Source organism: Aristolochia californica, unplaced genomic scaffold (genome assembly GCF_029961685.1).
Source record: "Aristolochia californica isolate CCGP_79_NKW_82.1479 unplaced genomic scaffold, dmAriCali1.0.hap1 SCAF_3, whole genome shotgun sequence".
Lineage (NCBI taxonomy): Eukaryota > Viridiplantae > Streptophyta > Magnoliopsida > Piperales > Aristolochiaceae > Aristolochia > Aristolochia californica.
This window is the reverse complement of record NW_027181992.1, coordinates 7,486,232-7,503,221: the sequence shown is the minus strand read 5'-3', so window position 1 is coordinate 7,503,221 and position 16,990 is coordinate 7,486,232. Positions and strand designations below refer to the sequence as shown.

At 36.7% G+C, this 16,990-nt stretch overlaps 1 protein-coding gene across 1 annotated transcript in view; it reads left to right on the top strand.

The window, feature by feature from the left end:
- Positions 1 to 201: 201 nt before the first annotated feature.
- The window catches only part of LOC137959961 (poly [ADP-ribose] polymerase 2), a 29,380-nt gene continuing 12,591 nt past the window's right edge, over positions 202 to 16,990 (top strand). Inside the window, 8 exon segments of the mRNA XM_068807398.1 lie at positions 202 to 352; positions 444 to 723; positions 1,243 to 1,361; positions 2,018 to 2,099; positions 2,278 to 2,510; positions 7,172 to 7,301; positions 7,398 to 7,453; positions 9,787 to 9,860. Of these exon segments, the coding sequence (XP_068663499.1) occupies positions 269 to 352; positions 444 to 723; positions 1,243 to 1,361; positions 2,018 to 2,099; positions 2,278 to 2,510; positions 7,172 to 7,301; positions 7,398 to 7,453; positions 9,787 to 9,860 (1,058 nt within the window). The 5' untranslated portion in view covers positions 202 to 268.

Sequence of the window (16,990 nt, the reverse complement as noted above, 5' to 3'; positions counted from 1 at the left end):
AACATTAAAGAGGAAATTTTAATAAAAAATTAGTAAAAACATTAACAATCTTGAAATGTCGTCATCGATGCAGGTAGTCGAGTCGCGGGTCACTCGGCCGAGTCCAAAATCCCTGCTTGTCTTTGGCTATTTGTCGGACCGAAAAACACCTGCCAAAATGACGTGCGAAGCAGCACGGCTGCCTTGCTGGTGCGTTGTAAACTTGTAAGTAGGCAAGAGTGTTCCTTTGTCGTTCTCGATCTCTTGAATACTCTTTTCTTCTGTTGAAATGCAATCTGATCTCACAGCAGAGGAGCTCCGTTATCGGCTTGCGCGGCGGGGCCTCCGTCTCTCCGGAACAAAGTCCACACTGGCAGGCCTACCTCTCTTTTCTCCATCTACGACGTTACTTAAAAGTTTCTTTTAAGTCATCTTTCATATCCTCAATTTATTTTTTCATACAGGTTCGGAGACTCGAATTAGCCATTCGAAAAGAAGAAACCCAGTCGAACAATGCCCTGATGACAGACTCTTCAGTGACCGGAAAGCGAAAGAAAGAATCTCGAACTGGGGAATCGTCAGGGTGTGGGAAGACGGACTCGGTCGAAAGGCTCAGAGAAATGAGCATTCGTGAGTTGCGGGAGCAAGCAGTTCTTTCTGGCACTTCATCGCAAGGGTCCAAAAGAGAACTCGTTGAGAGGCTTGTCACATTTATGGGGAAGCCCTCGGAGGAGAGTCGAGAATGTAAGTTACTGGTAGATGCTATGATTTTATATTTTAGAGCAAAAAAAGAGCAAAAGACTTTACGTAAAAAAGATTGTAAAGAAAGGAAAAACTGAAAGACCTATCATTATTTCATTTGAAAGGACTAAGAAACATTTCTGTTATGAAGTCTATGCCATGTGGTCTTTTAATGAATATCAAGAGCAAAAGACTTTCATATCATGCAATGCTTCCGTGACAAAACTAACTCGTTTACAAGTCCCTAGTTTTATGATGCCTACCATTTGGTTCCAGTCCATCTCTCTCTCTCTCTCTCTCTCTCTCTCTCTCTCTCTCTCTCTCTCTCTCACTCTCTTTCTCTCTCACTCTTTCTTCATTCTTTACATACTTTTGTAGTTTATATATTTTATGATTGTTACTGTTACTATTATTGTTATTGTCATCATTTCCTTCATGCTATTGCTATTTTTTTTTTATCATTTGTGTTGGCAAACATTTGGACTCTGAACCTGAAAGCCGTCATTAATAAAATGGTAGCAGGTAGGGAAGGAAATGGGAATAGTAAGGAGAAATTGATTAAAGCTACCAAGAAGGGTGGTGCAGTCCTGGATCAGTGGCTTCCAGATCACATAAAATCAAAGTATCATGTTTTGCAGCATGTAAGGACTCAAATTGTTCTGTTTTATGTTTATGTCATCAGTGGAAGAGTAGGTATAGAATACTGCACCAAAGTGCTGTTTATCTTCTTGTGATATAGTTATTTGGACGACCTGGCTATGCTAGTGAATGAGGAGGTCCAGTGAGTTGCTTAAAGATTTGGTCAAGCAATTCAAATGTTGTTAGGTAGTAGAAAATTTATTTTTTCTTTGGAAACAACAAATTATATGAGTCTATGTGAATGGGTAACACGTTACAAGAAAAATGACTAAAAATATCAGTACAAGAATAATTTTTTTCCTGTTCATAAGGAAAAAAGCAAAAGGTTTTCAACCACAAAATTAATCTGTCTAATATAATTCAGCTGCAGTTATTTACTTTCTGCATGGTTATGTCTGTTTATGTACTTAATCTCATATAAATTACAAAGCATGAGAGTGAACTCTGAGGTATCTATATCTTACTATGTTCCAAACAATTCAACCTTGCTCCCATTAGGTTATCTAGTGGCACTAAACTAGTTCTTTTATAGTCTTGAATGGTAAGAAACTTATGGTGATTCTGACTTCTACTTGCTGGAGTTATTATTACAGATTGAGTTTTTAGCTGGGAGATTGTTTATGCAGAGTTTCTGTTCAATCTTTCTTTTTTCTTGCAGGAAGATGATGTATATGATGCCATCTTGAACCAGACTAATGTTGGGAACAACAACAATAAGTTTTATGTGATTCAAGTTCTTGGTCTATTCTTCTATCTTCCCTTTCTGTTTAAATGAATCACCTCAGTTGCAAGTTTTACTTGGTTAATTTCTTTTTGATTTTTCTAGCTTCTATTAGTTCTTATATGTACTCAATGTTTACTTTAGGGACTTTTTAGAAAAAAGAAAATATTTACTTGGGAGTTTCAACATTATTGCAGAATCAGATGATGGTGGCACTTTCATGGTTTACAACAGATGGGGTAGAGTTGGTGTGAGAGGTCAAGATAAGTTACATGGTCCTTTTACCTCAAAAGAGAGTGCCATCACTGAATTTCAACTCAAGTTTCTTGACAAGACAAAAAATCACTGGTCTGACCGACAAAATTTTGTTAGTCATCCTAAGTGCTATACTTGGTTGGAAATGGACTATGGTGAAGCAGAAAAACAGATGGTATGGTGTTGGTGTTATTCATTGTCTATTTTTCACTGAACAGTTCAGTCATAATTGATCAAATAGAAAAGTGATCTAATTGTTTATGTTTATTAAATAAACCAATTAACACGAAGAGGGGTATTGTGAAAAGAAATTGGGAGTGAAACTGGTAGAGAGCAAAGAGATACTTGAGAAAAACAGAGGAGTTTTTATGCACCTCTTTATGTAGGCTTTTATTCACTCTGATAACAAGAAAAGTTGATTGAGAAGTAAGACTGATTCTTAAAGTAGGAAACATATTAACACTCTTGACTTCTTAACACTCTTGACTTCTTACTCATATTGAGAAAGTCATTGAGAGTTAGTGGGAATAATCCTACACTGGTTATTTGTTAGAAAAAAATTGGTGGCTGTTAGCTGGGAAAAAAGACATCTAAACTGTGGTTAGTCTTTTTGGATTGACCTAGATCTAACTTTAATTTGGTACTATAGTAGGGAAATATTTTTGTTGACCTAGTTTGTAATCCATTTAGTTTGTACCTCATTTGTGCTGCCTTTATTTCATGCCCATTGTCCGTTTTGTTTAGACTTGGATGTGAGAGGGTGTTAGTGAGAAAAATTTCACTTAGGTTAGTGTTAGAAAAAAATCTATAGTTATTAGTTTGTAAAAAGACCTCCTAACTTGGGGTAGTTAGAGACTCATATGTGTTAGTAGTAAATTCGTATAAGAAAAATTAAGGTCATCGTGGTTGGATCTAAATTTTAGGAGAATGTTGACTGATGATGAAATTTTTATAGCTTTTAATTCGTTATCCACTTCAAAGGGAGTGTTCATGGTTCTGAAGATGATTTTATGACTTGGAGGCGTATCCATCTTGATTTTACATTGTGAGTTCTTAGTAAGATTTCATTTGTGGAGATGATCTTCTGCCAAACCATGCTATTCCTCTCTCTTGCCAATTTCTAACTCCACCAAAAATTTCTCCATTTCCATTTTGCATGCAATAAGTAAAAGGGGAAATATGATTGAAGATCAAAATTGCAATTGTGTGGAAATGAGCTTGAGAATATTGATCATCTGTCTTTGTTTTGCTAATTTTCTATAATGGTTTAGATTCCCTTTAGAAGAAAATTTGGTCTTTATCTATGTTTTCCTTCTTCTTTTATTGCAATGATTGAAAAATCATCTTCGTTTCCTTGGGGATTGTGGGAAGGTATAATTAGAGTTTATTTAATTTACTTTATTTTTTAAAGTCGTTTCCTGTAGAATTTCCTAGGGTTTATGGAGAGCAAGGACATGGTTGTAATTTTTTATAGTGTTTAAGTTATAAATAGGGGAGAGAGGTTTGTAAACCCCAAAGTGTCCCATTTCTTTTCTTTCTTTAAATTCCAACATGGTATTAGAGTAGGGTGTTGACCTTGTCGTCTCACAGGTTTACTCCTCAATGTTCGTTCTTTGTTCTTCAATCTTCTTCATTTTGATTTTATCTTGTTGTTTGTTCTTTCTTTCTACTTTTCCTGCAAGTTTGCTTACATTCTTGAGTCCCCAATTTTTGTTTGTTTTCCCTTGGTTTGTTGGAATTGTTCTTCAATTCTTTAGTTACTCTCTTGTTTTGATTGCATGAGGTCTCATTGCTGCTTTTGACTCAGGAGGCGATTCCATCAAAGTGTACAACCTATCAGCAAACACAGAAATCAGATTCCCAATAAAAAACCCTACTATGGCAGCTTTACTCATCTCTCCTTTGTGCTGAATTCAATCTTTTTCAAATTTTCTTTAAAAAAAAATTCTGTTTTCTTCTTCCCCTTGCAGTTACTTTCTGTTTGATATGCAGCTCATATATTCGATTTCGACCAATTGAATCCCCCACAAATACTTACCGCCAGTTTCATAACTTCTCCAACATCATTTTGGCATTGAAGCTGGGTGGAGAACATTGCTTGGATTGCCATCTCCTTTTCATGTGAAGATCATCATGCGAGTTCCCTTTCGTGCTCACTGGCATAGTGCAGAAGATGAGTCACAGAGGGATTCTTGGTAATGATGTGACTGATTGTTCCATGGCCCTTTTGTATTTCTTGAGTTCAATTAGTACTTGGACGAATTTGCAGATGACATAGACAGTGAGATACTAAAAGTGTCTTTGGTCGACACAGTGTACTGGCCAGATGCAATCCGCTGCAAAGATTAGGATTATGACTAGGGCTGGGTTTGAAAAAATGTAGTGTTAGACTCTGGGTTTGATTGGGGGTTAGGCTCTGCACTGGCACAATTGGGCCACGACGAAAGCTTGCATGTCCTGTTCGATTCAGGATGGATATCACCTTTTCAACTTGGATAACGTGAAATCAGTAATTTCCCTACAATTGACCAGGTTTTGCTGTGACTTTTGATGAGAGAGCATTCGGACCAGAAGCTCGAGGCTTTTGGTCTTTGGAAACTTTCAATTGCTGCAATCTCCTGGAATCTTTGGAAAGAACACAATAGACAAACATTTGAAAACAAACAAAGAACTATTGGTGGTGTCATTGAGGCGGTCATGCATTGTATTCTGTTCTGGTCCAGCAAATGCCATGAAACAGCCCATTTGCCTTGCTTCCTCATTCAGAATAATTGAAAAGGAGTAATCTCCTTCTCCTCCATTCCAATTCTCACCCTCCTTTCTTGGTCTCTTTCTCCTTTTGCTTTTTCCTAAGCTAAATTTTGATGGCAGCTCTTGTGGCAATCTTGGGTTGGCAGGTGGAGGTGGCTATTAGAGACTCTTCAGGTAAAAGCTGAAAAATAGGTGATTTAGGGAGAAAATAGAAGAGAAAATGAATTTTTGGAAGAGGTACAGCTTTGCTGCCTTGGAATCCGACCCAGAAAGGCCCTTCCTGCTTCTTTGTAAGCAGGGTTTAAGTTAAAATTTACAAAAGGACAAAAATGCCCCTCAATACTCAAAATTACATATCTCCTAAAATACATGTCTTGAATGAAAGTTTAACTAGAGATAACATAAGACATTCTCTATCTAATAGCCATACTATAAGAGAAAAATGTAATATTGAAAATATAAGAAATGACCAAAATACCCCTGACCTTGTATTTTAACAATATCAATCTATTTTTTTTGCTCCTTTAGGCTTGCTTGATTCCACAATGGCAGAATTAAGTGCATTTCTTCATGGTCTTAGACTACATTCAACTAATTTCTTTGTGCCCCTTCTAGTAGACGGAGGCTACTTATTTGTAATTAGTTGGGCTTCAGGGAAGACAATGCCTCTAGGGAGATTTTTAATGTATCATGATGAAATATTTAACTTATCTAACTTCATGTCTGCTGCTTGGTGTCACACTCCAAGAAGTGCTAATGGATTGGCTGACTCGTTGGCTAGGGATGGTATTTCTGGTTTGTTTTCTTTTCTCTTGCTGCTACTTTTGCCTTTTGTTGCAATTTCTAGGCAACATCTTGTTGTTAACAATACCTTTTCCATTTGATTGTATTTCTGGTTTGTTTTCTTTTCTCTTGCTGCTACTTTTGCCTTTTGTTGCAATTTCTCCTTTCTAGAGCTTCTTCAACGAAATCTCATTCCTCATTGTTTAAAAAAAAAAAAAAAAAAATCTTTGTCTAGTCATGTTGGAATTGGACTTGGAGCCAGCTTTCACACAGAGTATGAAAGCATTTTCTAGTTGTTGACTATGACTTGTAAGTCATTCTCCTATATCTTGGTGGCTGCTATTCTTCTATATCTTGAGCAGTCCCCTTCAAGATGGACCATATATACCATGAAGCCTTTACATTGATCAAATAAACCTAGGTATGCAGCTACATATAGTAAAAAATTTGTGTTAATTCGAAGAGAACACAGCATGGAGAAATCTCTTGTTCATATTTGTCCAGAATGAAGTCATGGCTGACCTCTATATCATATAGCTTGATATTTATCTTTATGTTCTCTATGTTATTTCTCAATATTTTGATTCTAAGATTCGTTTTTCTGCTTTAGTAACTATACCATCATTTTCCCCAAGTATGTTGAACAATTGTAAACAGAATTATTAACCATAGACCTACATGTTCAACAGACATGCTTTAGGAATTTATGTCAAAATTAGTGAAATTCTCAATTGCCCCTCTTGGACTCTCATTATCTGTTACTGATTTTAGCAAGATTTTGAGTTGTAAAATAATTCACTATGCTCTTCTGATGGATTCATATGACCACTAAATTATTCTTTTCAAAGAGGCACGAGTTTTAGAATTTCACCATTACTAAAGTTTCATTTCACCAAACTAGTATAAAATGATTTTCCAATGATCGACTTTGAAGTGCCCATAGATGGCATGGTTTCTAATTTTCACTCAGACAGCTGCATAATACTCTAGTCAAATACCTGATTAAGCTCTGTCCAGCACCTATTTCCTGTTGGGTAGCATAGAGTAATCCCTTCTAAGTAGGTCATCACCTATAGTGATATCCACTCTACTTGATCAAACTAATCTCATCAAATCAACATCTTATATTCTGTAAATGTCTGCATAATAGTTGTGAGAGAAATTCATCTGAAGGAAAACATCCTAGTTTTCTTTATTTATGGTTTTCCATTATCAGAACGATATTCTGTTGTTGTGTCTCCATGCCATCTTGTCACCACTAAAGTTGCTCAGTTGTGGATATCACTGTAAGTGTTTTAACAGGGTATGGAGGAGCTTGAGAACTCAGCCATTGGGATCCAACCTCGGGAAACAAGTCTAGAACCCCGAATTGCAAAATTCATATCTCTTATTTGCAACATAAGCATGATGAAGCAGCAGATGTTAGAAATAGGTTTTAGCTTTATCTTTAACTTTATAGTTTTTCAGTTAATCAAATTAAATTTCCTTTACTAGGTAAATTGCTGGTCATCTCTTTGTTTATTTTCAGGATATAATGCTGAAAAGTTACCACTTGGCAAGCTAAGCAAGGGTACCATCCAGAAGGTCAGGTCTAAAGTGCAAACATAGAAACCTATTTGTTGTTGATATTTGTAGACTGTAAATATGTTAGGTTTCTTTTCTGTAACGACCTAGGGAACAATTAGTTTCTATGCTCTTGATGCATCACATTTAGAAGACAGGTTGTAAGGAAATTTTCAAGGAAGGAGAAGAAAAGAACCTTAATATGTTACTTTATCTCTCCATTTGTGGATGATCAAAATCTATTCTATTTTAGTAGTTATGATTAATTAAAGATCATTCATGGTTTTCTTTTAGGAGAGTTTTAGTTCAGAAATTTGTTGAAGTTTATTTATTAGATTGTCTTACAACTTTTGGTTTTTGTTTGTTAAATTTTTGTTTAAGTATAGTTTGTCAAATATGGTTTTTCTATATTATTGGCCATCCAATGGATGATGCAAGCATCATCCCTGACCTCCGGCTCATCTTTGCTAAGTTCACTTGTTGGATAACTGGATAAACCTTTTAGCAAGAAAGTTTTTTACACATGTTGATCATGGAAGGTAATTTTGACTACCATTAAGAATAATGGGGAAAAGTTTCTGGTTTGTGAATCTTGATTTAATTAGACCTAATATTGGATGAAGAGACATTGGGAGGCAATGAAATGGTATTTAAGGGGGACAAGGTTGGAGTGACCATGGACATGACTGATCAGTGCAAGATGATAAATGAATGAGACAAGATTTAAGCATAATCAGCTGCTGGAATTTGGGGAAAGAGCTGAAAATTTAAAAATACACAAAGGGAAAAATTGCTGGATTTTTAATGCAGTACAGGAATTGTGTAAAACCCCAATTGCTGATGAAAAGAATTTAATTAGTAATAGAGAAACCAAAGATTAGTCTAAACTAAGGAATCAAAATCTGATGCAGTTCGAGGGAGTGATTCCAAAAATCAAAATCTGAGACAAATATTGAAATGATTGTTATGAGAAAAGAAAAACGATAGGTGAAGAAATCAAATTCCTCTGAAAGTTCCTGTTTTATTCAATTTTTCCAAAATTAAACTTGTTGAAACCATTGCGCTAAAAAGGCTCGAATTAGGAAAACAACCCCACGGATCTTATACAAGGACTGGCCCGGTCGATACAAATAAATATTCCAACACTCCCCCGCACAGGGAAAACCCGTGGACAAACTCACCGGAAAAACCCGGGACAAATTCTTGGAAAAACCCAGGACAAATTCAGTGGGAGCGGGATTTGAATTCGGGACCAACCTGCTCTGATACCATGTTGAAACGTTTGCGCTAAAAAGGCTCGAACCTTTAGGAAAGTAACCCCACTAATCTTATACAAGGACTGGCCCGGTCGATACAAATAAATATTCCAACAAAACTTGAACAGACAGAGGAGACCAGAATGGACTGGTGGATACTTGATTTTGGACTGATTCAATGATTCAATTTAGAAGAAATCAACAGGATAAATGTTCCTATGGATTTGCCTCTTAAGAAAAATGTAGAAGTCCTTATTTCTGAAATCTAATTGAAAGAATTAGTTGAACTTAGATCTAACATTATGAACAACTTGAAATTAAACTGATTTTGAGAAAATTGAAGATATGATGAAGACATTCTCTTAGGGCAAATATAGGACTAATAATTTTTTTGATTAAGCTTAGAATACTACATTGTTCAATTTTATTGTATATGTAACTCTAATTACACATGTAAGGGCATTTTTGCTCTTATTCCATATTAAAAATTACATAGAAATCACCTATCTTCATTATTGCATGTAAGTCCCCAACTTGACACTAAATTACATACTATTAACATACTCTGAAATTTTTTTGCACAAAAGTACTGTTTCTTTCTCTTTCTTTTTGAATGGTGTGAGTTTTATTTAGAAAAGGGAAAGGGAAGTAGAAAAGGCTGTTAGCAGCAAGCAGCAAAATGAATGAATAACACAAATTACAAAAAACTGCTCCAAAAAAAAAAGAACTATACAAAAGAATCAGCCCACAAACATATGCAGAGCAGGAAAATACGACAAGCAATATAGGAGTGAAACCTGGAGGGTTCACAAGATGTTGTTGTTATTGCAAAAGCTGAAATCAATTAAAAATGGGAGAACTGAAAATAGAGAAAGGCAAGAAGGAATTTGCTTGAACTGGATTTGTAGTCAACATTCAGTCTGATCTCCTTTATTACAATACTTAACAGATTTGTAGAAATAAGGCATGAGTACCCCTGACTTAAATTATTAAATTACCCTAAAGTGACTGGACAATAATACCCTATTTAACATAAAACTGATTAATTAATTTCTTACTAAATATTGTCTAGATTTTGACCAATCTACATTTTTTCAGGGTTATGAGATCTTGAAGCAGATCTCTGATGTGATTGGCCAATCTAACAGGAAAAAGCTTGAGTTACTAAGTGGGTATGTTTTTGTTTGCCTTTGCACAATCCAAAATTCAGTTCTCATGGTTGGATGTGTTCATAGTGCAATTTCACTGTCATTATGCATGTCATTTGATCATGCAATCTGTCTTTTCATGATGGAGCATGTCTTTGTGGTTCTTTCTGCATATGTGCAATTCTACTGCTTTTTGCTGTATATAGACTGATCCCTTCTGTGAGACTTGGCTTATCTTATCTATATGTTGCAGCCCCAAAACTAGTTAAGGGGTTCTATTTGGATTTGTGATCTTAAAGGAAAAGAGTCCTGTCAAGATCCATGTGAAGATTAGAAGAAGAGTTTGAGAAGGCCAGCTCTCAACAGAAACTGTCTAGGAGACCTCATTGCATTGCAGAGAATATGACATCACATACAAGAAAATGACATCACATACAACTGGTATTGAAGTAGTTTTATTTTATATTGGTCAAGTAAGTTCTAGGAGTTTATCTACTACATGGAGGAGGATTTTGGTTGGAACCAATCAAGAGAGGTTAGTGTTGAGAGTTGTAAGTCAGTGATGTTTTGGTCAATTTTCTTATTGGTAGTTAGTCTCTGAGTTCCCTCTCTCTTATAAGTGTTAGGCTTAAGTGTCCAGGTCTTATACCTGTCATTATGCTGCTTAATCATGATGCACACAATGCAAATAAGAGGAAGGGGTTCATTAGTCCTTTTGTGTCAAATGTTTTAAGTGAATAAAAGGAGGCAGCAGGGGTTGATTTTTGCCCTGGTGTCTACTATATCTTTCTGTGGCAGCACGTCTTTTTTAGGTCGACTGAGGAACAAACCTAGGAGAGAAGGGATGGGGGGTGAATAGGTCTGTACCCTTTTTAATTTCTTTTGTACACTATTTAATTAATTCAATATGTCAAAATAATTTCAAAGTAAAGGCCTATGCACATACAAACATCCACACAATGAATACACGATGTTTTATAATGATTCACAATCCGATGCTGTCTCGGATTGCTAATCCACTCCCAATGTGTTTGCCCCTTGGAGTTAATTCACTATGTTTGGGTTGCCTAATGGCACTTACAATAAATTGCCTTTAAGGCCGATTTCGATGTTGCCCACATAGGGACTTATGCCACTCAATTGATCATAACAATTAATTTACAGTAGTTTATCCGCACATAGGAATACAACAACAATTACGTTTTCCAATATAGATTTTCAACGGGATTTTTCAATGGCTAACTAGGCAATCCTGCATAGACCCAAGCAGAGATTTTCAGTAGCAACTCACTCGACCCACAAAGGGATTTTGAGCATGCCATCACAAGGACTTACGGCTCATAGTAGCAGCATTGAAGGCTTACAAGCCTTTTCTCCTCAACCAATCAAATTGAGATTGATGTGTTTGACCTTGATTTACGTATTGCACTTAGGAAACATATTTATGCATCCACTCGTCATCCTCTCCGAAGTATGTGTCTCTTACTCACCTTTTTTCTTCGTATAAATCATTTGTTTGTTCTCTTTCTTGAGTGTCTCTCTGTTTGTGTAGGAGGCTTTGCAGTGCCCCAAGGGGAAATTTTATGGATGAAGAAATTGAAAGCCTTATTATCATTACAAACATGGGAACTATGTGATTCTTTGTCTAGTGCAGAAATTATGGGTCTTAGATAAGTGTATACTGTAAAGCATAATCTAGTTGTATCAATTGAAAGACACTGTTGAAGAACATGTATAGAAGAGTCTTATATGACTTTCACAGCAAGAAGTTTCACGGAGTCAGAATTAATATGGTAGAGTCTAAGAAGACAGTCTCATGGGAAGGTCTCACAGAAGAGTCCTAGTTTAAAGGTGTTTTAGTTATGTTAGTGTTCTATTTATTTAAGTTGTTTAATTGGTGTAGGACTTATCTTTAGTATTTGACTTTTGGTGTAATTGGGACAAAGGTAGTTTAGTTGTAATATGATTCTACTTGTTTCTTCTGTTATAAATAGAGGCTCATTGTACTTGGTTATAATTAAGTCAGTGATTTATTTTCTTCTCCAAAAATTTCACATGGTATCTGAGCAAGGCCTATTAATTGCCATTGTGTCAATTTACAGAGACCGTCTATTCTTTCACTCAATCAGGTTTTAGTATAGTTTCTTTTTTTTTTCATCGTCAGTTTTTGGTTTTCCTTGCCTAATATGTATATCTTTTCTTTGCCTTAGTTTTCCTTGCCCTAAGCATAATAATGTTGTGCCTAATGGGCACTTAAAGAAACATTGGCAAAACTATGTGAAGACATGGTTTGACCAGCTAGCACTGAAGCAAAGGAGACACATTGTTCGTCAGAAGAAGGAGACGCATTGCTCGTTAGAAGAAGAAGGTGCATGGGCTTTAGCTGTTGGCTGTTGCGATAGTGCGAGCTACTAATCAAAGTCTTAAAGAACTAGAACAAAAACATAGGAGAGTCTTAGGCACATTGCTATCTTATGGGCGTCTGTTGTGTTTTGTAGTGCAACATAAGCGTAATGGTGAAGTCAAAAAGGAGCGTGCCAGAGGGACTGCCTCTGTAATCTCAGCAAAATCCAATCCACCTCTTAGTCCATTGGATCAGCCTGAAAGTGCCAATAGCTTGAGGCTGCATGTTACAACTTTATTGATGAAATACCATAAAGCTATTGAACGACATGGTCGTGCTTTACAACCTATCTCTCCCTCTAGTTTGGTAGTTCAATGGAGATAGCAGCTTATACCCCACCTTGTTGGTCATTGTATCGATATTCTAGCTCCATAAACAACCTATGAAAAATATCATCTCCACGAACAAAAGCAGCAGCACGTCTGGAAGCCACAAGAGTACCCTCGTTGCCAAGGTAGTCATTTGATCTACAAGGCGTCAAATTTCTTTAGCCTTTGCAATCGTTGTTTCTATCCACTCGACGATTATCATCAAGTATTGCATCCAACGTTCTCCAACAAGGCAGTGACATTATTGTCATTAAAGGAGGAGGTATCGAATGTTGGTGGCGCCATAACTTAGGCAGCTGATGCACCGCTGGTGTCGGCTCCATGCTTCAAATTGCAGAGTCCATGGTCTTTCGAGGTTCTATTTTCTTTTTTGTCCTGAAGTTAGAAACTGTTGGAGTGTGAGTCCAACTCAAATATGATTCTTCGTGTTGAATGAATCTCTTCTTGCATTGTATGGCTTCCCTTTGCAGCGGCAAACTCATCGACATCGAAGACAAGTTGGCGGTATGGATATACAATTCGCGTTTGGATTCTTGGAGCTCTGTCCATCGCTCCCTTTTGATTTTTGTTAGGGAAGTTGGTTTTCCTTTTATGTTGTTCAAAGGACGATTATTTTTTTACGATGTCTTCACCAGCCTTCTGTTCAAGAAGCATCCTCTATACAACTACACTAGCCATTAGGTCAAGCTCTTTGTGGGTTCCTTTTGGAAACACTAAAATGGCTCCACAAGATGAGAATTCATTATTGCACAGATGAAGTTCTAGCTACTGATGCTGTTGAGGGGACTTCTTTCGCCAGTCTTCCCCTCAACAAAGTTGTCCGTTGATAACCAACTACACCACCTACGGCTGTTCCAACCGATGGATCAGCAATGATCGGAAACATCTGCCCTATCGCTCAAAAATCAGACAAGTTCTGTTTTTTTTATCAAAAGTCTTATAAAAGCAGAGGTCACTATTGGCGACAGGATCAGTCCTACTTCGAGTAGGACTTTGTTAGAAGATGGGTTCAAGCCCACATGAGTATGGAGAAGGCCCACACGTCCAATAGGGGTGGCATGATAGTAAATAAAGCGTCATCTCATAAAGATGACACAAGGGTGTAATTAGTCAAGGAGAACATGTCTACTTATGGCTTTTCTCATGTAAAACTTGTAGCCCTAAAGGCCATTATTGACATTGTAACATCCTCTCAAAAACTATAAATAGAGGCCATTGGCTTGGGGTAGAGCATCAAGTCTCTCCCCTTCTCTCAATTCGTCCAAGCTCTCTTAGCCTAAAGGCCCTCTCCCTTTTCTCTCTTTCTCCCTTCTTTACCCGAGTTCCTTCTCTTCTTCTCTTCTTCTGTCCCTCTCTTACTTTGCTCGAGATTCTAATCATGGGGTCCTATATTCAACATGGTATCAGAGCAATGAATTTAGGATCCCCACGTCAAGATGATGCTCTACAATGTCTATGATCAAAGCTACTCATGCAAGACTCTTTGTGAAGCAAAATTGAAGCTTGTTGAGATAAGTTTCTTGTTCTCGTTATTATGATCCGTTGATGTCTTCTTGATCTCAGTTTTTTATCTCTGGAAGATGATTTAGAGATTATCCTCTTCATCCTATTAGAATATTGAGATTGATATCTCTTGGTTTGGAAGAAGCTTGCAAAGGCTGGATTTTTTCAGTTGGTTTGCAACTTTTTGTTTGAAATCGGTTATGTTGAGATTATTTTTTTGCATGGCAAGCTACTATTCGTGCTTGCAAGCTTTGTCTCTATTGAAAAGCCATTCTCTTGTACTTGTTATGATCCAAGTTTGATATTTTTTTGGTTTTATGAAGTTATGAGGGAAAGTATGATACTTCTTCCTCTCTCGATGTCCCTTTGAAGAACTGTTTTTTGAAGAACAGAGATATATTTTGTTTTTTTATTCAAAGCCACTTGTAAAGCCACAAGTTTTTCTTCTCCTTGCATAGATTCCCACGAAGCTAAGGTTGGGAGATCTATTTACAAAAAAAGAAGCAAGGAAGGAGTTCAAGTTGTTCTCTTGGAAAGAGCAAGTTGGCGCCAACGTATTTGAGGAAGGTTTCTCTTTTTTTTTGAAATCTCATACCACCTCAAGATCTCCTTGATTAGGCTAGATTTATTGACCCTCTACAATCATATCTTGTCTAAATAAAAAAGGGCTGAATTTAGATTGGTTGCCGTCAACATTATTTTTGGAAAGATTATGAAAATCTTAGTCTCTCGGCAAGAAAAAGAAATTGCTCCCTTGATGTTCTTGATTGTTGTTTTTTCTTATACTCTAAAAGGAAGATAAGTGGTCTGGTAAAATCATCTTTAACATCTCATCTTGCCTCAAATATTAGGAACAAAATCCAAACTTAGATATGTGAGTTGGCATCCACAATTGTTTTTGGTTGGATGATCTTCAATTACTGCACGCAGCCCACTTACTGTCCCCTTACTTGCTTCATCCCTTAATAGGCTGATTCAGCCCGAATTGTGGTGATTTACTTGATTTATGCTATCTTGATTGCATAAATTGTTTGTATTCTATCTTGGTGATTGGTGCACATTGAAGTTTCTACCCTAACCCTAATCTTTGAGGTGGGGCCCACCTAGCTGGTGCTTGTGTGATTGTTTGATGGTGTGAAATTAAGGGTGATGTGAGTAATATTTCATTATCATGGCTGATTCTGGTGAGATTATCACCCTGCAAGGGAATCTTGAAGTTCTGAGGGGAAAGATACGATTTTGATTACATTTGAGTGATTGAATGATCAAAACCGTCTTAGTTGGTCAAAATCGATCCAGATATATTTCAAGGAAAAAAGGAAATCCAAGCTTATTAGGAAAGATCAACCTATTCCCCTGAATGATGATTGAGAAACAAAAAATAGTTAGGTTATGACTAGCTAATTAACAACATTGATTCCTAGTTGTGGAATCAAGTTATGAATTGTGAAACTGCAAAGGAAATGTGGATGTCTTTAGAAGCTCTCTATGCTCAAGAGAGCAATCTGCCTCGAGTCTATAAAATGTATCCTAAACTATTTAGCCTCAAGAGAGGTGAGAGATCTATTTAGAATACTACAATAAATTGTTGGGTGTACTGTAGAAGATAAATGTTTTTCATCCCTTTACTATTGATTAAAGGGAGTTGAGAAAACAATAGGAACAATTACATTTATCAAAATTTTTGGATGGCTTGGGGTCAAAGTTTGATGTTGTTAGGACACAACTATTAGCTTCAAATGATATTCCATCTTTACTCATGATCTTTAACAGAGTCATGTGTGCAAAGACTGTTGTCATGTCCTAGGGGAGTAAAGATGTTAAGAATATTAATGTGTCTACTCTCCATACTTTGTGTAACTTAAAATCAATTAGAGGTTGAGGTGAAAATGTTAGAGGCAGAGTCAAAGATGACATTGGCAGAAAATGTGTTCATTGTGGTTGCTCCAACTATTTCTCTGACAAGTGTTGGACCGAGTTTGGTAAACCTACATGGGTAAACTCTCTTGTTCATGAGAGTATTGAAGCATCGACTCGGTCCATAGTGAATATTGCTCCTGGAGCACTTGATGAGATGCAATAGCTTGCCTAGCGCCTGGCATAGTTAGCCGCAATACCCTCTACCTCAACATCTATCGCTTAGGCTTCACTTCCCATTGACACCCTTGCAGGCTTAGGTATGTCTGTCTAACACATGCGTCCTACCTGGGTTCTTGACTTAGGAGCTACCACTCATATGTCAGGTATGTTTTTCTATTTTCTGAGTTACACGAGTCTTCGACTATTAAGCATGTTATCCTAGTTGATGGGTCTGTATCATCAATTCTGGGTATGGGTACACTTCTTCTATCTTCATTCATGTCACCCCAATCAGTTCTATATTTTCCAAAGTTTCCACTTAATCTGTTGTCTGTTAGTCAACTTACTAAATCCATGAACTGCTCAATAACTTTTTATCCATTTCACTGTGTATTTAAGGATTTCACGACGAGGAAGATGATTGATTCTGCCTGTGGGAGAGGTGGATTATATTATCTGGGTGGTCACTTTCAGTCTTCATCTCATTCGCTTTATGTCGTAGTTATACCATTTCAATGGCATCTTCAATTAGGATATCCATCACCAACGAAGCTAGTTCAAATCTTTTTTGACCTTCCTTCTAGTCTATCTTTTTAGTTTGATTTGTGTCAGCTAGGCGAGTAGTAGTTTATTTGAACTTGTTCAATCCGATATATGGGGACCTTATCTAGTCTCTAGTATTTTTGGTTATAAGTATTTTCTTTCTTTCATTTGATGATTTTAGTCGATGTACCTAGGTATATCTCCTAAGGGAGAAATCTGAAGTATATGATGTATTTCAAAGTTTTTATGATGAAATAAAAACCCAATTTGCTACATCTCTTTGAGTTCTTCGCACT